Source organism: Podarcis bocagei (genome assembly GCF_964188305.1).
Source record: "Podarcis bocagei genome assembly, chromosome: Z".
In the NCBI taxonomy this organism is placed as follows: Eukaryota; Metazoa; Chordata; class Lepidosauria; order Squamata; family Lacertidae; genus Podarcis; species Podarcis bocagei.
Genome location: NC_138140.1, coordinates 44,065,975 through 44,088,997, shown reverse-complemented (window position 1 = coordinate 44,088,997; position 23,023 = coordinate 44,065,975). Strand labels below are relative to the sequence as shown.

The window sequence follows — 23,023 nt, the reverse complement described above, 5'->3', positions numbered from 1 at the left end:
GGCAGGCGCGCGCGAGCTGCCCGCTGGGGACTGTAGTTCCAAGGGCTGCTCCTCTCCACGCCGTGCGCCTCCGTGGCGCACTACAAGCCCCGGCAAGCCTTGCGCAGCCAGCTCCCTCCCCCCCTCCGGCTGCTGCCTCTCCTCTAAGGGGCTGGCCGCCTTTGCCTTGACAGCTGGAGAGTTGGGGAGGGAAGGCTCCCCTCGCCACCGCACCCCGGCTCCCTCCCTGCTGCTTCTGTTTGTTTTCAAAAAGTGGCCGACTTCTGCGGTTTGTATCTTGGCTGAAGCCTTCCGGGGAGTGTTGGCCAACTCCGTTGAGGTGGTTAAGTTTGCCCCCCACCATGCACGTCCCACGACATTGGCAGGGCTGGATCGTGTGCAGAGGAGGGAGCCCAAGATGGTCAAGGGTGTGGATACCAAGCCTGATGAGGAATGGTTGAAGGAGCTGGGTGTGTTTAGCCTGGATAAGAGGAGACTGAGAGGAGATAATGATAGCCACCTTGAAATATCTTAAGGGCTGTCACATGCAGGAGGGAGCATGCTTGTTTTCTCCTGTTCTGGAGGGTAGGATTCAAACCAATGGCTAAGGTTTTAAAATTATATGTGTTATTTGTGTGTAGTGTTGATGTGTATGTTTATGTTTTTGTGTTTGTCTAAAAAAAATTGAGAAAATCCCAATAAAAATTTTATTTTTTAAAAAAACAAAAACAGAAGGTTGGTGGTTCTAATCCCCACAATGGGGTGAGCTCCCATTGCTCGGTCCTTGCTCCTGCCAACCTAACATTTCAAAAGCACGTCAAAGTGCAAGTAGATAACGCTCTGGCGGGAAGGTAATCAGCGTTTCCGTGTGCTGCTCTGGTCCGCCAGAAGCGGCTTAGTCATGCTGGCCACAGGACCTGGAAGCTGTACGCTGGCTCCCTTGGCCAATAAAGTGAGATGAGCGCCGCAACCCCAGAGTCGGTCACGACTGGACCTAATGGTCAAGGGTCCCTTTACCCTTTACCTTTATAGAAGCTGGGTAGCATTCTAAACAGTGTTTATTTCAAATTCAGTGGTGAAAACGTCTTTTTTCCCCCAAAATTTTTTTAAGTGTTTTCCAAAATTTTTAGACAAACAAACATACATCTTAATTGTACTTGATCCAATCTTAGTAACATTGTTAAGTGACTTCCTCAAATCCCCCTGGCTGAATTTCAGTGTATATCATTGTAACAGATTTCCAAAACCTATTTTCTCATAAAATTAACTTAATCACTTAAAAAAAAAAAAAGGATTCAAACCAATGGCTTCAGGATGCAAGAAAGGAGATTCCGACGAAACAATAGGAATAACTTTCTGACAGCAAGAGCTGTTCCGCAGTGGAACAGACTCCCATGACAGGTGGTGGGGTCTCCTTCCTTGGAGGTTTTTAAACAGAAGTTGGATAGTCACCTGTCTTGTTCTCTTTTTTGTTATTACTTGTAAGATGTGGTATTGTTCACTTGCAAAAACCCAATAATTATACAGTGGTACCTCTGGATGCGAACGGGATCCATTCCGGAGCCCCGTTAGCATCCTGAAGTGAATGCAACCCGCGTCTGCGCATGCACCGGTCACATTTCACCGCTTCCACGCATGCGCATAATGTCATTTTGAGCACCTGCGCATGTGTGAGCGGTGAAACCCAGAAGTAACACTCCTTCACTTCTGGGTCGCTGTGGAGCGCAATCCGAAAATATTTAAGCTGAAGCATATTCATCTGAAGGTATGACTATTAAAAATTAGCCCACACTTTTATGTCTTTATTATTATTATTATTGCCTTTATATCCCACCTTTATTCCAAGGAGCTCAAGGTGATATATTCCCCCCCCCCATTTTGTCCCTCCCAACCCGGGGTGCATGACGCAGTACATGCACACTATTTGAATGGCAGTGCCCATCAATTTTCGGGGGGAGCAGCTGAAGACCCCTTGGCCCCTAGGAGGTGGCTCCTATGCTCACAACAGCATGTAAGGTAGGCTACACATTCTAGTCATAAGGAATCTAGTCCAACCCACACCATTGAAGGATGTCTGCTGCCAGTGATAATAACCCTGCTGACTTAAAAGGAAAGGCCCACCTCGTTTAGCATTCTTCCCCCCCCCCCAACAGTGCTTTCACTGCTTGTGGCTGTCCTCCATGATATTTCATTGGAGGGCCACATTTTCTCACGGATAATCTTCTGAGGGGGCCACACAGCAATGATGGGCAGTGCCAGCAAATGCAACCTCTGCCCATTGGTCTTCCAACTGGTGATTCCGGATCTGCTATTCAGTATTCCAGACTGCCATTCAATATACAGTAAAATATCAATAAATGGGTTCCAAAGTGCATGTTTGAGAGCAGGTACAGTGGTACCTCAGGTTATAGATGCTTCAGGTTAGACTCCGCTAAGCCAGAAATAGTACCTCAGGTTAAGAACTTTGCTTCAGGATGAGAACAGAAATCGCGCAGCAGCGGCATGGTGGCAGCGGGAGGACCCATTAGCGGGAGGTACAACTGTACTGGGTCTGAGAAGGTTGAAGATACCTGCATTTAGACTACCCTCCAGCCATGCAAACATGCAAGCCACCAGGTTTAGCCACAGCACTTGAGAGCATGGAGCATGCCCACTGAAGGTTGCATCCTGGGGAGAGTCTCAAGGGCTAGAGAGGCCCATATTAGTGGGGCAGGAGAGTGGGGCAGGAGAGAAAATAATGCCAATATTTTTCACTTCTGGCAACCAATGTGCCCCCTTTGGTTTCAGATAGTACGGGGTAAGCAGTCTAAAAAGCCCAGGACACAAATTTTCAAGGCCCTCTAGTGGCTATGGTGGCTCATTTACCAGAATTAATGTATTTACTGTAGTGTTAATTCTGGAAGTATATACTCAATTCTGACCAAACTAAGCCTCCTAGAGCAAAATATACAGGGGTGGGGGGCTTAGTTTGGTCCAAATCAAGTATACACGCTAAATACAGTGGTACCTCAGGTTACATATGCCTCAGGTTACATACGCTTCAGGTTACAGACTCTGCTAGCCCAGAAATAGTACCTCGGGTTAAGAACTTTGCTTCAGGATGAGAACAGAAATTGCGCAGCGGTGGCATGGTGGCACCTGGAGGCCCCATTAGCTAAAGTGGTGCTTCAGGTTAAGAACAGTTTCAGGTTAAGGATGGACCTTCGGAACAAATTAAGTACGTAACCAGAGGTACCACTGTACACCATTTCTGGTAAATGAGCCACCATAGCCGCTAGAGGGCAGTGAAAATTTGTGTCTTAGCTTTTTAGACCCCTCTACCCATGTACAACTCCTTGTTGTAAAAGTGGGATACGAATGTATTAGTAAGTAAATAATCCCTTTTAAACACCATCTAAGAAGGCATCAAGGGACGCGGGTGGCGCCGTGGGTTAAACCACAGAGCCTAGAGCTTGCCAATCAGAAGGTCGGCGGTTCGAATCCCCGCGACGGGGTGAGCTCCCGTTGCTTGGTCCCTGCTCCTGTCAACCTAGCAGTTTGAAAGCATGTCAAAGTGCAAGTAGATAAATAGGTACCGCTCCGGCAGGAAGGTAAATGGTGTTTCCATGCGCTGCTCTGGTTCGCCAGAAGCGGCTTAGTCATGCTGGCCACATGACCCGGAAGCTGTACGCCGGCTCCCTCGGCCAATAAAGCGAGATGAGCGCCGCAACCCCAGAGTCAGCCATGACTGGACCTAATGGTCAGGGGTCCCTTTACCTTTTAAGAAGGCATTAGCCATGGGTGGCAGCAAATTCCATAGCCTTTGTGTGCGTGCGAAGGCCTCGTGTCCTGAAGCTTCTTGCTTAGTTATTTTAAGGCAGAGGCATCCTGCCAGAAAACAACTTGGGCACATTATTTCCTTGGGGGGAAGAAAAGGCCAAAGCACATTGGGAAAGTGTGGACAGAGGAGTTCAAAACCTTGTTCAACCACCCAAAGGCTCAGTGGGGTTTAGCATCAGACCTTGGCCATGTCGCTCTCTCTCAACTTAACCTACCTCAGAGGAAATCTTTCTAGGACAGGGTTTATTCCACTTTATCCCGAGCCTAATGGAAGAAGGGTATTAGAAAAGCAGCTAAGTGTTCCTGCAAGGCTAAGGTGTGATGTTTTATTTTTAGAAAACTAATTGCCCATAGTTGTAAGGGAGAACTAATGCAGAAAAGCCAGAACCTAGATACAGGTAGAATTGAAACCTGCACAATATGTATGCTGACATATAATAATGGTACCTTGGTTTTCGAGTGTCTCAGAAGCCAAACGTTTCAGTTTTCGAACACCGAAAACCCAGAATTGCTTCCGTTTTTGAACGCGCCTCGGAAGTCGAACCACTTCTGTTGAGTGTTTTTCAGTTTTTCCAATTGAACTTGCAGCCAGCCCTTTGCGCCTCGGTTGTCAAACGTTTCGGAAATTGAACTGTCTTCCAGAATGGATTATGTTTGAGAACCGAGGTACCACTGTACACGCTTAATCATATCAAATATTGACGCAGTGCAAAATTCTGTACTTTAAAAAATGAAACCTAAGAGCTTGTGAGTTGTCTAAATACTTTTAGGGTCACTGGCAGAAACACTGGAAGGTAGAACAGCTTACCTAGGCAACTAAGAAGAACATACATTTTCTTCCCTTCACACCCCAAAGGAAGAGAGTCTTTTAAAATAAGAACAGTGAAAACTTAACATGAAAGGTAAAAGTCCTGGGATATATCTGACCATTAAAACAGCACCACCACACCCACCAAAACAAGAAACCACCAACACCAATGCCTCAAAACAAGTTTTTGCATCAAGGTGCTGCTGAGCAGGTCTCTAAACCTTGGCATGGTTTATTTGGGAGGTAATTTAATACCTGCTTTCACAATCTACTGGGAAGTCCCATTTCACTAATCCTTCTTTTGAAACATACCAGCTACTTCCTCTTTCATCCATGCTTGTGGCATCCTAAGTGCAATAGGAGGAGCCCAGTGGTTGTTTTTTTAAAAGCGAAAGCAGTATCCGTGATCTTATGGCAACAGCAAGCCAGACATGCCCTCCTTTTGCAAGTGAAGCTAGCAATTTTGCAACAAGCTGCATCTCTCCCCCCCACCCCCAAACAACCATTTAGCAACTCTCTTTACTAGCAGAGTTAGATTTCTCCAACCTTTTAAACTAATGGACCATTAGGCCTGGATGGTGCTAAACTTTTTTCTTGACACTATATAGTGTTTCAAGGCCCAGTAATTACAGTTTGCAGCAACATGATTTATAAAAAGAGCAATTCCAATTCAAGCACCAAAATTAGTAATTTGTTAGATTTACAGCCTACACCATCCTAAAGATATAATACACAGGGATATAATCTCCAGCAAAACAAGTTAATGTCCATCATATGAAGTAATCTCTTTACATCTGTCTTTGGACTGATTTTCAGGGGCTACTACATAAGGGGCTGCATCTCCCAGGTGGATTTTCCTGAATAACTCTCGCATGTTAGCATGGGGTACAGACATTTCTGTCCCAAAGGGACCAGAGGTGGTGGACCAGAACTGGAAAAAGGCACTGCTGGCCACAAAGCCTACCCAGGCCAGCAGTGGGTGTTGAATCTAGGAGTATCTCAAGCTGCCAAGCTGCTCCTTCCAAGGGAATGCAACCCTGTCCAAAAGAGGCTATCTCCTGGATGCAACAACTCGGGTCCATAACAGCTGTCCCTTCAGGACATAGGCGCCGACTCCATGGCGCTTGAGGCGCTCCGCCCCCCCAATAATCTCCGGCGCCCCTCCAGCAGAGCGCCATCGCCGCCCCTCCCCCAGCCCAAAATGCACAGGGTCGGGCTGCATGCCTCCTGCCCTCCCTCCCGAGCAAAAGCTCCACCCAATTTCCGCTCCGGAGCTGATTAATAGGCGCAGCACGCTCTCCCCTATTCGCTCACGAGGAGGCGGCGCCACTTTATTTGCATATTCATGAGCTTATTTATTATTCATGAGCTTTCCCGGGCCCCCCCCAATATTTTTTATAAGTCCGCGTCCCTGCTTCAGGATCAAGTACAAGTGGTTAGGCAACTGAGCATTCTCCCATCTAATATCATTAAAATATATATACTCACCCTTAATATAACAGTAGCATCTTGCTATCTGTTACCTCCCTGTTGCAGCTGTGCCAGTTAGTCTCTCTCCATTGCAGAAGGCACACAAGTCTTATATACCGTACTTTGCGCCCCATAGGACGCACCTAGTTTTTTGGGGGGGAAATAAAGGGAAAAAAATTATTTCCCCTCCAGGTGCGGGGCTGGAAGAACCAGGTCGGGGAACAGCGGGAAGGCGTGCTCTGCCTCCCCGCTGTCCCCCGAGCTTGTGGGGCTGGTGGTGGAGAGAAGTGCACTGATCCCAGGACTGCAGGCAGCTCTGCGCAGCCATCGGGAGCCGGGCGGGACTTGGCGCCCGGCTCCCGGTGGCCGCGCTGAGCCTGGGACTGCAGGCAGCTCCACGCAACCCTCGGAGCCGGTCTCCCGAGGGTTGCGCAGAGCTTCCTGAAGCCTGGAGAGCGAGAGGGGTTGGTGCGCACCGACCCCTCTCGCTCTCCAGGCTTCAGCGAAAGCCTGCATTCACCCCATAGGACCCACACACATTTCCCCTTCATTTTTGGAGGGGAAAAAGTGCGTCCTATAGGGCGAAAAATACGATACTTGAGATTATTACACATTAAGTTAACAAGATGGAGGTTATTTAACACTCTTAACCTTCTGAGGTTTCCCATGATGATGATGGTGGTGGTGCTGGTGCTGATGTCATTCAATGAAAGACTCTGAGACAAACCTGCTTATAACACAACTGCTTTTATTTATCAAAAATAAGGGAACATACTAAATGGGCATTAGAACAGCGTCATTTACATTTTGTATCCAACACGGTGTTCTTGTTTTTAATAGAAATCAAATATTTACAACTTTATTCAACATGATGCAAAAATGAGGGGAAATGTACTGTTTTCTCCTGTTAAAAATCAAAACGTTAAAAAAACACAAACGAGGAAAAAACACAAAAAAGGCCACTTCTGCTAGTGCTAGCCATTAGAAACAGAACCACAGGAGATGCAAAATAAACAATAAAGTGCATTATTCACTTTAGCGGATGAGTGGGTGAAGTTTCACGCTCCATCCTAAGGCACCCTGAGTACCCCCCCCCACTTAGCTTCATATCCAAATTGCTGTCTCACAAATCAGAAAAAAATAATAACAAAAAGTTCACCCATTCAGTAATTGCCATCTTAGCCATGTTCTCACCTGACCAACACCATTTGGGAACATTCATTTAACTGTTCCTTCAGAACAATGGCAACAAAAATTCCCTCTGAGTTAGAAATCTTCAGCCTTCATAAAGGCTAAAAGCAGCAATATCCAAAGTGGACAGATTTCTGGGCTATGCCCATGTGTTTGCACCAGTTAATTGTAGTCCACAGTAACCTTTGGTGAAGTGTACGACTGTATGTAGCTATTTTTTTTCTGTAGAACGTGCAGATTAAAGGCATCTTAACTTTTTAGTCAAGGACAGCTCAAGCATTTTCTCAAATTTTAACCCTCAAATCCCATAGAGTAGGGCAGAAAATTACTGATATATTTTATAGGTACATCTGACTGGTCCCAGTAATTTAATAAATCAAGAGATGCTGCACTGACTATAAGGCCACTCTTGTGGTTTTATATATAAAAAATACTTAACCTAGGCTCATTAAAATGAAAGAACACGCCCTACTAGTTAACTAAAAACATAAGTTCATAAGAAAGCTAACTATGAGACTTAAAACAAGCCAATTCAAAACCAAAATGAAACAAATGAAATTCTACTGTATCAAAAGTAGCTGAGCTCAAATGGCTTTGTGTTAAGATTCTGTCTTCCTTGTTTGCACTAAAAAAACCTCCTCACAAATCTGTACTCGAGAGTACTAAAACTAATCCCACAAGAAAATAAGTAAATGGTCAGGTCACTCAATTTAATTGCAACCTTAAAATTTATCTCAATATCAAAGCAAAATTGCTGCTACAACAGTCTTATCGGTTCTGTCATTGTTTGATGCTGGTTATGTCAAGTAGATAGCAGATGCTGCAAGAGCTGCTTAGGCTTTCTCTTCACGTACTTCTCCTTCATCAGCCTCAAAACCTGGATTGTCCAGGTGTGGAAGGACATCTACAGGTGGAGGTTCAGTTGCGTTGTTCACAAGATGCAGATTATCACCTTTTACAAAGAAAGGGAGGGGGAAACAAGTTTAGAAAAAAAATCCCACCCAATCACAACTGATCAAGTTTATTGTTTTGTGACATTTCTATGCCTTTGGAAAGTCGGTTCTAAGAAGTTATACTAAACTGGCTCTTTTCTGAAGCTTTCAATTTGGGCTCTGTTTTGGCAACATGTCACTTTTCCACCCTACAAGTTACAAGCCCGCTAGTAGAGCATGTGTCACAGAGAAGGAGCTGCAAGCACTATTGAAATTTCACCAGAGGGGCCTGAGGCAAGCCAATTAACAACGGATATACTGTATCGAGTACAAGGTGTTTTTTTAAAAAAATAAATAAATACTTAGCTATGTGAAGCTTTAAAGCAATACAAAACTAAATGGAAGCTAATATTAGAATTGTTGCCTCTAGAGACAATGGAATGTGACCCTGGGGGTGAAGTCAAACTGCAGCACCAAAGTGATCTCTCCGGGGTGCAAGTCTGGGCAGTATGTCTGGAGGTCCTGGGCTGCCCAGCCAACAATACCCCCGTCTTGGCCTCGCTGATGTGGTCCGAAGGAAAGCAGAGCAATGTGCTTGGCACCAGCTTGGAAACCCTATGAGATATTTCACATGTAGCATCTGTGTCCATTGAGTCCATGAGTATGACAAAGTTAACTAACAATAGAAGAAACTTGACACCTGACTGTTTTTATGTACAGTGGTAGCTCGGGTTACAAACACTTTGAGTTACAGACTCCACTAACCCGGAAGTAGTACCTCGGGTTAAGAACTTTGCACCAGGATGAGAACAGAAATCGTGCGCTGGCGGTGCGGTGGCAGTGGGAGGCCCCATTAGCTAAAGTGGTACCTCAGGTTAAGAATGGTTTCAGGTTAAGAACGGACCTCCGGAACGAATTAAGTTCGTAACCAGAGGTACCACTGTACTTGCGATGTAGAATCAGTATTTAATCGTTTTCCCAGATGCATATATAACCAGGCAACTTTTTGAGTAGTACCACCATTAGCTGTAACCCTGCCACCTTAATGCAGTATTTTGTCAGCAATGAAGTATTTTAAGTGGGCACAATCTGCTAAAAAAGGGAAGAGCTCCAAGGCTCATGTTGGAGGACTGAAGAGAATACACTGGAGTTTACTGGATGTGAACCTCCAGAAGGTGGCAGCAAACACTAGTATTTCTTCATCATTTTTAACGCATGCCTGCAAAAGCTTAGGGTTCACACTCCAGTGCAGATAATTTAAAAATAAATAAATAAATCATGTCCTTTATGATTGGAACAGTGAAGTATGCAATTACTAGTGATATGAAGTGCACAATTGCTCTGCATTGCATTGTACTTTGTACTGTTGTTTACTGTAAACATAAGACTCAGAAGTGCTACTGCACAGCCATTAAAATACTTACTTTCTGAAGGGTCCACTTCCTCTTGAACCGGCTCGTCATTCCCCTGGACAGAAGCGTATCCAGATGATCCAGTCTCACTAGGATTCTCCTCATCGGTGTGCGAAGGCATGTTAGAGGGTTCGTTGGAGACAGTGGCTGGGAGAGACTCCGCTCTCTCCTCTTCATCCACCTGCATCAAACAGACTTAATGTCAGGGAGCCTCTACTGTAAAGATGCCACTATTTCTAACTGCCAGCTATCCTCCCACCCTTTTCATGTATCGCTGCTGTTAAGCGCTTTGCAAAAGTTGGGATGTTTTAATGCCGCACAATGTAGCTGCAAATGTATTAATTATATATAGATTTTATGGCTGTAAATGACTTAGAAACTGTTTTGGGCGGTATATAAAGAAATAACGCAAAGTTGCTCAGCGCTGACAAGCCAGCCTGGAACACAATGAGGAGATGCATATGAAATATGCATATTTTGTTTAGTAAATTGGTAGTGGAGGAATTTGTCTCACTGCACCTTTCATTGGGCCCAAAGGCCTTCACAAACTTACTACAGCAGCCAAATGTTCAGTTAAGCTGCCGCCTCCTGTCTAGAAGCAGCAGCAAGCCACATGATTCTTAAGCAGGAACTGCAGAGGTACCTCAATTCCCAGTGCCTTGAGTATGTCACATTTACACATGGGGCATGTCCTGTGCTCCAGCAGCCAAGGATCAATGCAGATCTTGTGGAAGAGATGACTGGAAAGGAAAACAAATATTTGTAATGTGACTCAGCAGGTTACAGTAAAACAGTGCTTGCAGAAAACGAAGAAGTTTGAAACAAATGACATTGTTCAGGAGTGGCCCAGAACCTCAGGTAAATACCCTAAGCCACACAAACACTAATCCATGAAGCGTTTGCCTTTTAGTGGTACAGCAGCATCTTACTGGGAGAAAAGAAACTGCACAAGCTTTGTGGAATTTTGGGGAAGTGGGGAAACACGCGTAGCTAGGATGCAAACCTGTTGATACAGAACCTTGATGGGAAACTTTGGCTCCGAGTAGGGCAAGGGCTCTGTGTGCTCACATGGAGGGTGTTTTGAGTGTCTGCATGTCTGTATGACAAGACCTAGAACAAGTAGAAGGGACCTCTGACCCTCCAAATGATGCTGAACTTCAACTCCCATTCTCCCTGGCCACGCACCATGCTTGCTAGGGCTGATGGGAGCTGTAGTTCAGCAGCACTTGGGAGAGCCACTCCTGACCCAGAGACAGCAGAGACAAAGATGTAGGGCAGCCCACCACTAGGGAACTACAGAGGACTACTTCTACATTCTGCTTCCCTGTTCAGCTTCCCACCCTTGTAGACTCTCGGTTGACACCACAGAGCTACAGAATGCCACTGCAGGCTCCTCTTCTCTAGTTCCTCTTTATGGCATTCCATGCGCCTGAAGAAAATGGTTTTGCTTTTGAAAATTAGTCCTGTGCGTGTGCGGGGGAGTGTTCATGAGTTTGCACGTTTCCATTTCAGTTTTGATATTAATCTGTCTGCCATTTAAGGTGGTTAATCTGTCTTTAGTCCCCATTTTCGGAGCAGGACTAAAATAGCACATGCAGAATGCTAGGAGAAAATGGACTTCAGTAATATGCAAATAGGCTGACTTGCATCAGAGCATCTGAACAATTTCTCCACCTGTCAGAGGCTTCCACTGAGCTATCCACATGTTGTTAAGATGTGAAGCCATGGTCATTTTCTAAGCACTGAAAAGTGTAATGCAGCCTTAATGTATAGCTACTTTTTTTGCAAATACTACGCATGAACTGCTAATCTGTTAAAAACATTGTTTCTTTCAGATTTCGTTTATGTGCATGCACCTGATTAAGGGGAGTGCAGAAGTCATTCAAGACATGTGCAACAAGTCATACACTTTGCCACAGGGTATGGTTTTGCTGACATGGTTCGTCTCAGTGAGTAACATGGTACTCCTGAACATTTGATAGCAGAGGCACACTAACACCCAAAAACTTTTACTTGTGGAATGTGCAAGAGAAAGTTCAGTCCTTCTGTGTCTGCATTACTCATTTTCTAGGCATGCATCCTTCTCATGGTGGGCAATACTGCCACATCACTGCACAGGGAGTGACAGAATGATTGAGTGGCATCCAATCAGTGGCGTAGCGTGGCTTGTCAGCACCCGGGGCAAGGCAAGTAATTTGCGCCCCCTAACCCGTGGATTTGCGCCCCCTAACCCTAACCCCCGGCCCCCCCTGCACCCCCCACGCTACACCACTGTTTCCTGGCAGTTTTATTCTCTTGGCAAACCGCTTTTGTAGCTGTCAAGCGGTTTATAAATTTTAGGATTTTTTTTTTTAAAAGGGCATTTTCAGAAAAAGCTGCTCGTGGCTCTCAGCTGTTCCCTCTCAGCTGCTCGCTCCTAGTTTGTGGGAGGGTGGATTTAAGGCGTGACGGGGGGGGGTGCGTGCGAAGAAGGGCAACCTCTCCCCACTCCGCCGCTTTGCTCCACCCTGGCTGGCTGGCAGGCTGGCTACACGCGACGCGCTCGGAGAGGGCCTCCGGATCGTCCCCCGGGCTGGGCAAGGGCTCGTTCTCACGCAGCGGCTGTTGCGCAGCCTCGCCGCCGCCGCCGCCCTTGCTCCTTCGCGTGCGGTGAAAGGCCGCCGGCAGCCCTGGGAGCGCCTCCCTCCGCGCCTTCACACGCAGCTGTGCCAGCCCAGCAGGCGGCTCCCATCCTCCCCGAGCCCCGGCCGGGCTAGCGGGGGTTGTGAGCTACCTGCAGGGAGCCGGGGGTCCTAGCAGGCTCCCTCGGAAGGTGGAGCGGGGCCCTCCTTCGCTGGAGGTTGGATGGCCAGCTGCGAGGAATTCTTAGCAGGCTCGCTCCACCTCCTCCTCCTCCCGACTTTGCAAGGAATTAGCAGGCTCGCTCCACCTCCTCCTCCTCCCGACTTTGCTGCTGCTCGGCTTTTTTCCTCTACCGACGGCACGCTGTGCCTTGGAGAGGTTCCCGCTTCCTTGAGGGGGGCCGGCCAAACGCGCCCCCCAAAATGTTGCGCCCGGTGCGGCTGGCACCCCTGGCACCCCCCACGCTACGCCACTGCATCCAATGCAGATACATAGTAGAATTACCTTGGCTGACTGGAAGGAAGAGAATGCTACAACACTCTTGTGGCAGGCTAGTGTGCTCAACAGAGTTTGGAAGTTACTGAGTTGGCCAGTAGCTACAGGGGCAGGTTTACAAATTCTAGGAAACAAATAGTATCTGTCGCTATTTAAAAGCTCTCTTTTCTACATATGGTAATTTTGTTAGTGAAAATTTTACTTAATTAAAAATTACCAAACAATTGAAGCAAGTTTTCTTTTATGAATTTGCAGCTAAAATATTTACCATTCTTGAGTGCACTCAAGGTTTTTTGATTCTTGTTTTGGTATAACCACCAATCTGCTGCCTTAATTCTCACCCCCATCAATGTCACATCTGCCAGTTCTTTTAAACATACTCAACCAAGGCCTTGTGCCCTATCGCTGCATCAAATTGTTGCTGCGATACACCAGAGATGCAACATCATTGCTCAAAGCCAACTGCTCATATAATCCTTGGTTCCTTTTAAAAGATTAAAGCCTTAATCCTTTGAAAACATCCAAGGTATTGGAATTAAAGCATGATAGTAAATCAGGCAGCTGTAAACCAAGTCTGAAAGTAGCTAGAGCAAAGATAGCAGGTAAATTGTCAAGTTAGCTAAATCAGGTTCCATCTGTAAAGTGCAGTAAAAGTTGTTGTGTTTGTTGTTTATTCAGTTTATATACCACCCTTTATCTGAAGATCCCAGGTAATAATTTACATAGCATAATCATAATTTTTAAAAATCATAGAAACATTTTAACAGTCCCTTTTTAAAGACCATAGATTGTTTAACAGCCGAAGGCCTGGGTAAAGGGAAATGTTTTCATCTGGTGTCTAAAATTATGAAGTCATCACCACTACCATCATGCTTTTCCTTCCCTGCTCACAAACTGCCAGCAGCAAATGGGAAAAAGAAGATTAACAGGGGTTCAGGTGAACTTTTACTACTTTTTCCACAATGTGCATCCCTGAGTCAGCAACCCTGTGCTACTCATAAAATGAAGGTATGCCTTGAGCTATGGACAAGCTGCTAGGTAGTATAAATGCCTCTGGCAGCAAAGCTATCTGGCTTGCCTGAAAGATTATTTGAGCTAGAAATTTTCATCATTGTGTTTTAGAAGCTAGGTTTCAACAGGAGATACAATAAAGGAAGTTCCTGAACTGCCATAAACATCACACCTATAAGAATCCTTCTTTGGGAGACACCCAATGATGCCAGCAAATAACTGGACTCCTGTGCAAACCCAGCTTGAGAGCTGTAGAAATATGAAATAAAAAGCCCTCACAATCCTACCTTTTTGCATTTACTTCCTGGCTCTCCTGGCAGAAGAACACGATTGAGAGCAGGGGAGGCCCATGTGATGCTTTCCAGATGTTGTGGGTTCCAACTATCTTCACTGAAGAGTAAGTGTTGTAGTCCACAACATCTAGAGAACAACATGTTGGCAGCACCCACTGACCTACAGCTTTGGAAAGTTAACACTAACCCTGCTCATCTGAAGAGTGGAATAAAATAAATAAAAGCCTTTACAACTTCAGTGTATATAAAGAGAGATGAAGACAGACATGACAAAATGGTCAGAATGTTTTAGCATGAGAATGTAACTGGGGGGTGGGGAATTAACCTACTTGCACGTTAAAATTCGCACAACATCATTTGGCTTGTACACTTCAATGCACACAGCACAGGTATCAGGATCAGCACCGGTTTCCTAAAGAAATGGAAAAAAAACATCCTTGTTAGAGACCTTTGTTTTAAACAAGCATGATAGCATTTAGCAAGTGTGGTAGTCACAGAACAGGGAGTGGAACACTAGACTTGCAATCTAAAAAAATTCCTTCCTGTAGCACCTTAAAGACCAACTAAGTTAGTTCTTGGTATAAGCTTTCGTGTGCATGCACACTTCTTCTATATGTAGTGGAATCTATTCCATCAAAGTTCCATCTATTCCATCAAAGTTATTTTACTTTTGCAGTCTTGTACAATTCAGTCTAGTATAAAAATACTGCAAAAAGCCAAAGTTGGTTCTAAAACTGAAGCATGGCCTTTCAGTGTTCCTCCTCCAAACAAACTATAAATGTTGTCTATCATTTCCACCCAACCTTTAAGTAAGGACTATTCAATGGCGTTTAAAAATGTGCAAAGCAGTTTTAACAGGCTCTTATCCTTTTATACCTATTTGGGAAATTGATGGCTACAAAAACATCTCTTTGCTGCGGGTAAAGAGGGGTCACAAACTGACCTAGTGTAATATTAATCTTTCTGTATTATAAAAGAAACAATTTCTGCATGATTATATTAGGAATGTCATTAGGATTAACAAAATATTTTAAGACCAAGGGGAGTTCTAAGTAAGCAGTTTTATACCTATGCGGCACTCAGAGGAGCTTCACAGAATAAGAAAAGTAGAACAAAAATTATTTTTTTAAAAAACCCCAAGAGATTTAAAATGTTACCATAACTAAAAAGCAGCAACCTAAAATGCAAACGTGGCAACAGGAGAATATTAAACACTAGCTACTTGCTGAAGTTTCCAAATTACTGTGAAGGTAGGTCAGAGAATGTGCACGGATTTTCAGCAGGATATTCTAGAGCATGTTCAAGCTTGAGTCTCCAGATGTTGGAACTACAACTCCCAACATCCCCAGTCAGTTTAGCTAATAGGTCAGGGATGATTAGTTTTAGCCCAGCAACATCTGGCTATCCTAGGTTGAAGAGCACTGTGGCATCACCACTGAAAGTTTTTGTCTTTCATGTTCTCCCAACAGACATCCTAATATGATGGGACAAGGAGAAAGAAACTCAAAGTTGATCTTAAGATCTGGTACGTGGGGAACCTTTGGCTCTCCAGATGTTGCTGAATATAGCTCCCATTATCTCTAGCCATTAACAATGCTTGCTGGGGCTGATGAGAGGCATTGGAGTGAGTAACATTTGGAGGAACCAAAGGTTCCCTACACCTTGCCTAGCAAGTCTACATGGGAGCAGAGGGTCCTTAAGATAGCCAGGCCCTAATAAGGCAATTTAGGGGCTTTAAAGGCCAAGACAAGCACTTTAAATTGAGCTCAGAAACAGGAAACCTTCAAACTTAATATGGGACTGGAACTATATAATCCAATTGATGGTGCCAGACACAATTCACTTCTTTGTATGTGGATAGAAGATTAAGGTATAATTTTGACAGAGGGCTATATACATATAATTTTGTGTATTATTATTATTACTACTATCATTAACGGTGTTGTCTATATGTTTCTTATCTCTCTGTTCTGTTCGCCCCCCTTTTCTTTTTCTGTTCTTCTCTTTCTCCTTTCTTTCTTGTCTTTTTGATTCTATTTGTTCCAGATACAGTGGACGCTTGGGTTACAAACGTGATCCGTGCAGGAAGCACGTTCGCAACCCACAGCGCCGTGTCTGCACAGGTTGCAATTCAGCGCTTCTGCACATGAGCAAAACACTTCTGCGAATGTGCCGAAACCCGGAAGTAACCTGTTCCAGTACTTCCAGGTTCGGCACGGTGCGCAACCCAAAACAGCACAACCCGAAGCGTCTGTAAAGTGAGGTATGACTGTACTATTTTATTGTATTGTGAAAACTTTAATAAAAATCTTGGTGGGGCGGGGAGAGAGGCACAAGTCTGGCTGCTATATTTTGGAGTAGCTGAAGGTTGGGCTGTTTTTAAAGGTTGCCTTATATGGAAAGCATTGAAGCTGTCTGTTCTGGAAGAATCTAAAGTGTGGTTAACAGAGGTAAGTTAGTCTGTCTTCACTAGGAGAGGCAAAAAGCAGCATAGCAGTACAGAGTTGGTATAAGGGTCTACAGGCCACTGCCAACAGCCGAGCACTCAAAGAAGGTGACAGGCCTGAGAACCCGCCTAATTGTTCCATCAGTAGAAGTGCAACCCCACCCAGAGCACCATGAACCACTTTCTCTCAGTTACATTACCTTGTCTCCCTGCTTCAGTGTACGTAACTGAAGCTGTCCAATGGCTTTTTTGGCATCTGCTTTCAGCCGTCTCTGTAACAGACAAGCACTAGGTCAACACGAAACTTGCTCTCCCATAAAAATCTATAAACACCAACTGCTACACAATTCATTAACGTTGAATGAGGTGTTTCCATAGGCAGATGGATAACTCTTGCCTAACAGTGGCAACCGGAAGATAATTATGAGCCAAGATATGCATGGAAGTTTAACTGAAGTGTTTATTTAGCATTCCTAAAGAACACTGGAGTTTATTTAGGAGGCAACGCTTGCTTGCCACTAAAGACTAAAGGACATCAAAGTTCTCAAACACAATTCCAATGTTTTCAGAAAGTACTTCTCATTAAAAGTATTAAAAAGGCCTGCAGAGACTGAACCCCCCCCCCCACTTGTTTCAGAATCTCTAATATTCCTTGCACTGACCTCATGTTGGCTATACACAAAACAGATGCAAACATTATCTTTTTGTTCCAGTCATTAGCTTGCAATCACATTCTTGCAAGTCTCTACTGTGTGTTGAATTAAGCCTGTATCTCAGTTAAACAAAGTCACCCACCGCCTTTAGCTTGTTTGAAGCAATTTCTAATTGGAAAGGGAAAACGTGTGCATTTGATCTAATCTGGAAAGCTGCAGGCTTTTCTATTCTCTTAACGACAGGAATACTCAAGTATCATGGAGTCTGGTTTGAAATGCACGAATGCATCCTAGCTACCAATCAACTGGAATATTGTGACTCTCTTCCATTTAGCTGATAAGGCAATTGTTACTAAATTTATGGCCCCACCCTTCACCAGCAGGTACAGTACTAGGGTGTTTACAACAGTATAAAAATTTAAAACAGTTAAAGCAGATTACACTCAGAGGAATAGGCTGGGTCACAGTTGCCACAATGTCAGAAATGAAACTGGATAGGTGGCATTCTCCTCCTCAGCCAACAGAGACTGGCAGATGAGCACAGGCAAGCTAATCAAGTAACTCCTATTGTCCTCAATTTTTGTTTCAGTAGGCCAGCTCCAATCAAAGCTCTGCTTAATTGCCAGGAATGCTACAGCCTTACAGCCACACTCACCGGTCTTTTATCAAAGCTGACACAAACCACTCCCAGATCTGCTCTGATCGGACACAATCCATAGTACAGGAAAAGAAGCTAAAAGAACAAGGAAGTTGTTCTCAAGCCTCATTAATCTGATGCTCAAAAAACTTCAAGGAAATAGTAAGCAATATTTGAAAGAGCATGATATTAGGAGCTTTTGGAAGCCTACAAGATCTGCTGGCAACAGGTTTCCAAAACATGCAGGCGCTGAGGTGTTCAGGATATTTGCAAAATAAATTCCTATATGCATGCTGATGCAGTTTTCCCCGCAAGTTGCTTCTTGGTTTCTAGCACCTCTCCTAAAACCGAAAGCCAACAAGCAAACACATAAGCAACAAATCACCTATGGGTTCACTGCTTAAATTTGCCACTAACATTAACTGACTATACAAGATGAGGTCCTTCCCTGATACAAGAAGAGTCTTTCAGTGGCATGTGGCAGAATGGAAATTGTCTCTCATTTACTTAGAGATTAATTGTCATAATGAGCCCTAAAGATTCACATCCTTTTAGGAGGCTATAAATACTGATGAGCCACAATGAATACATTTTTGCACAAATACGACTCATTTATCATCACAACTCGTAATTTCAGCTAGGTTGGTAAGAAGCAAGGGAAAGGCTGTAATTATGCACTAGAAGAACCCGAATGGTAGCTAGATGCCTGCAGTCAGTCACACTGCTGTCTCTCAAAGAGGAGTCAAACCCATTTAGGATGGGGAGGGCACTACAAATTGGACACTTGGCCTTGGCTCCTATCATTGGAAAGATGTGGTACCAGGAACAGCTGCTCTTACTCCTGCAGTAACTCAAAAGATACTGTTTGAGCATTTCCTGGCAAAAACACATCAAAGAACACCAGGCATTCATTAACAGTCCTTGAAGAGTAGGTGACTGCTTGATACCTACATATATAAAAAAAGAACATAAGTTAGAAGGTAATTGATTTTCAAGAGAGGAGCTTATTACAACAAGGTTATTTTCAGCCAGACCAAACTGATCAGTTAAAAAATTTATCACAAGGCAAATACCCTTCTCTGTCTAAAAATCAGGAAGCCTGAACAGTGTAAATTTCATCTGCCAAGCAAGCACTCTAGTCCCTGTTGTGGTTTCTATTTCCCACATTAGATATTGCTTGAATAGAATGCTTGAGAGGAGAACTTAATTACCAACACAGAATACGCAAAGCTGACTAGCCAGGAAATACTAAAGAAACACAAAATAAGTGGGAATATTTTATCCCTTTCAGCCTCTCATCATGATAATGCTAGGCATACAAAAGAAACTGTTATGCAGTTGTAGCAGTGAAATCTACCATAAGCATTCAGATTTCAGTAGAATAGAGGTGTGGAGATGCAGAAAGAAAAGTGAAATGGAACCACTAGTACATTTCCTATACTGGTGCCTTTACAGGCAAAGGAGTCCAAAAATTAGTAGGAGGGGAGTCTAAGTACTTCACATCCCTATCACCTCTCAGTGATCAAGCTAACCTCCCTTGTCCAAGATAAACGACTGGGCTTGTCAACTTTTGGGGGCCTGTGGGTACCTCTGGACTAGGATTGATGTCCTAATCAATTTTCCTTCCCCTATCTTCCCTGGAACTTTTTGCATATAAATTAAAGTGTATTGCAATAATTGCTAGTCTTTATTGATGCCCCCAAATAAACTTTCCATATGTTCCCATGCCCAGCGGCAGTCCTTACTTGCTATGGTCAAGTAGCTATAAGACTACAATAGGCATTCCCGGTTGTCACATCCTACCCCTTGTAGCAGGATGCGGGTGGAGCTGTGGTCTAAACCACTGAGCCTAGGGTTTGCCAATCAGAAGGTCGGCGGTTCAAATCCCCGTGACGGGATGAGTCCCCGTTGTTCGGTCCCAGCTCCTGCCAACCTAGCAGTTTGAAAGCACATCAAAGTGCAAGTAGATAAATAGGTACCGCTCCAGCGGGAAGGCAGACGGTGTTTCCTTGCGCTGCTCTGGTTTGCCAGAAGCGGCTTAGTCACGCTGGCCACACAACCTGAAAGCTGTAGGCCGGCTCCCTCGGCCAGTAAAGTGAGATGAACGCCGCAACCCCAGAGTTGTCCGCGACTGGACTTAACTGTCAGGGGTCCCTTGACCCTTTACCTTTACCCCTTGGAGCACCCAGAATCACATTACATGAAGAATTCACTTTTCATATAAGGAACTTCAATCAAGTATTTAAACCATCTATTTATTAGAAGCACAGCTGATTGGGAAACTGGGAGACACTGCTTACTGGGCTTTGCATGAGTGATAAAGAGCTCTAGAGAGACTACTAGACTAATTAGCAATTCCCTGCATAGACTTTGAAAATCCAAGACAACACTCTCAATGTGTAAACATCACAGAACAGAGCTAACTTGTTTAGTTAATGAGATTCAAGCCTCCTTCTTAAGTTGCATTTAAAGAGGTGAATCCACCATTTAAGACTCATGGAACCATGATTAATCTTAACACAGATTTTATGTAGCATGCTGGCAGAAGTGAGTTGTGATAAACAGCAGCAACTGACCCCCCTGAATCCAGCATTTTCTACACACCTGAGAAAAGTAAGCTTTAGCAAATGTCTTCACATGTCTTGAGGAGTAGGGGTGTACATTTCACCATAAACATGAGGCTGTGAGAGAACCAGTGTCTACTAACAAGCAGAGGCAAGTCAGAGCAAAAATACTGGGACAATAAAGCCCAGAAAATGCCCTGTTGGGTCAAATGAAAGGCCCATCTAGTCTAGCATGCTGTTCTCAGTATTGAACCAAAGGCCGATGACATGTGTGCATCAGAGATTCCCAGCAAGTGGAATTCAGAGGCATCCTTCTGCCAACCTGCGAGGGACTATTACTGAGGCATCTATAAGTCCAGAACATTGCCTGTAGGGCCTCAGCTGCTAAAGCAAGATCAACTATAGCATGCTGGAGCACTTAGCATATGTTATGTCAGTGTTACATCAGAAGGCCAGTGTTGATTTTGCTATGTAAATTGGCACATCCAGACTCTCCAGTGAAGAATGCATATGAGAAACTCACCTGTCTCCTGTTTTGAGCCCTTGCAAGTCTAAGCCTCCTTGCAGAATAAAATATAAAGTACCCGACAGTGGCTGCTGTGACGATGAAGAAAGACACAGAAACAAAGAAGATGGAGTAGTTATTCATCCATGATCCGTGTTTTTTCCCCACTTCAATAACCATGGTCACTTGGTAGCCTTGTTCCAGCCTACGGAGGATTTCAATGCCTTTTACATGGCTAATCATAATGGCCACAGTGTTTCCCGTACCTGTGAGAAAAAGACAGAGGTCTGAGAGTTAGATTTCCCTACCAAAGTTGAGTATTAACCTATAAAAACCCATTTAGTATTCTATATTTGTTCTCCTTTAATTTTAGGCAATATACGTAAGTCAGGACAGTTGCCTTGAATGAAAAACTATGGCAGGCATGTCCAACTTTCAAGAGACTGCAATCTACTCCCACTATAAAAAAACTGGCAGTGGCATATCCATTAAATTGACCAAAGTTGTTGAGGGTTTTTTTTGGTGGGGGGTGTGGCAGGATCCCACAATTGACCACGATCAACCACAGGATCCCCCCCCCATAAGACTGTGATTGACCTGTTGGACACCCCTGAACTATGGGAACTATACCCTCCTCCTCTGCCAAAAAAAAACCTTAGGGCATTTTTATGGGATCTGCTCCTGGATTTGTTGGAGGGCACACATGGTTTTTTGGGGGGTGGGGGGTTGGTTGTCAAAAGCCAAGGTGGCATGTTACTGACTCTTGGCATATTTTTGCACTGAGGCTATTGATTGGAGGGCCAGGATGTCTGATAGTTTAGTCCAGGGTAGAAAAACCTTCCTTCTGTAAAGTACACCACAAGACTCAACATCTATTTTTGCGCAAGGTTGCTCACATTGGAAAAGAACATAGCAAAGCAGCAGTTCAAAACAATGGCCAACTAACAGTATCTGCTGGGGACCTTGGAGAGCTGCAGCCATGGATCTCTCTAAACAGAAGACAGTCTTGTCTACTCAATTGAGAAAAAGTGTGCTCTTTCTAATATATCACTATTTAGTCTGTACACAATCATGGTACATGCTGATGCCTTTTATTTATTTACTCTGCCATGTCGGCGTGGGATTACTTCCTACACAGTGCTGAGTACTGTTTTACTTAAGAACATTATTACAATTGCAAAGGTCAGCTATTGTTATGAAAGTCAAGCCACAGACCTGAGGATGTAATGAAAGAGCGAGATGACTTTAAAAAAATAAAATCCCACTGTGGATCAATAGAAGCACAGACTGTCTGAAATAGTAACCGAATTGCAACGTATCTCTGGCTGCTTAGAACTAAGCTTAAACTCAACAGAATACAGAAAGGGGCTCTTCTCTGATACGTACAGAGAAAATATATAATAGCAACATCTAACAAGGACAAACACTTCATGGGAGCATAATTTACTGCACAATTATGACAGCAAGTAAACCCAGCAGTGTCAGAATAGAACCACAAAACATTACAGTTCCTCTTACGACAGTCGAAGTCAAAGGCATCAAAAGGGTTTCAATACAGTGGTACCTCGGGTTAAGTACTTAGTTTGTTCCGGAGGTCTGTACTTAACCTGAAACTGTTCTTAACCTGAAGAACCACTTTAGCTAATGGGGCCTCCTGCTGCTGCCGTAGCACGATTTCTGTTCTCATCCTGAAGCAAAGTTCTTAACCCAAGGTACTATTTCTGGGTTAGCGGAGTCTGTAACCTGAAGTGTATGTAACCCGAGGTACCACTGTATATCTCTTTTCATATTGCTGCATATTTGTTAATAGAGACCGAATATGTATTACCAATTTGTGATAATTGAACCACCATTTTAAGTTCAAAGAAGTTCTTTAAAAGTGCAGCTGTGTTAATATAATCTTTGACCAATATTGTTTTATTAGATTATTAAGAGACTAGACCTAAGCAGCTCAATTTTATCTGCAAGTATAGAACAGCTATTCAGAATTAAACAAAAGAAAAGCCCCACAAAAACAGCTAAGGTAACCCTTCCATGTGAATGTAGGAAAGTAGGTTAGCCCAACATGACAATTTGATAAAACATTTCCTTGTATACCCCATTTAAACTCTATACACTAATCACCGATTAAATTATACAGCATGAGGGCTAAACTAGGAGTTTTGGTATATGTTTTGAACAGAAAC

At 44.0% G+C, this 23,023-nt stretch overlaps 1 protein-coding gene across 1 annotated transcript in view; it reads right to left on the bottom strand.

Annotated features, from left to right (window-relative positions):
* Window positions 1-6,804: 6,804 nt before the first annotated feature.
* The window catches only part of RNF128 (ring finger protein 128), a 36,522-nt gene continuing 20,303 nt past the window's right edge, over window positions 6,805-23,023 (bottom strand). Inside the window, exons 2-7 of the mRNA XM_081179047.1 lie at window positions 20,856-21,103; window positions 16,679-16,750; window positions 14,362-14,444; window positions 10,255-10,351; window positions 9,624-9,792; window positions 6,805-8,219 (exon numbers count right to left, since the gene is read on the bottom strand). Of these exons, the coding sequence (XP_081035173.1) occupies window positions 8,101-8,219; window positions 9,624-9,792; window positions 10,255-10,351; window positions 14,362-14,444; window positions 16,679-16,750; window positions 20,856-21,103 (788 nt within the window). The 3' untranslated portion in view covers window positions 6,805-8,100. The remainder of the gene's footprint in view (window positions 8,220-9,623; window positions 9,793-10,254; window positions 10,352-14,361; window positions 14,445-16,678; window positions 16,751-20,855; window positions 21,104-23,023) is intronic.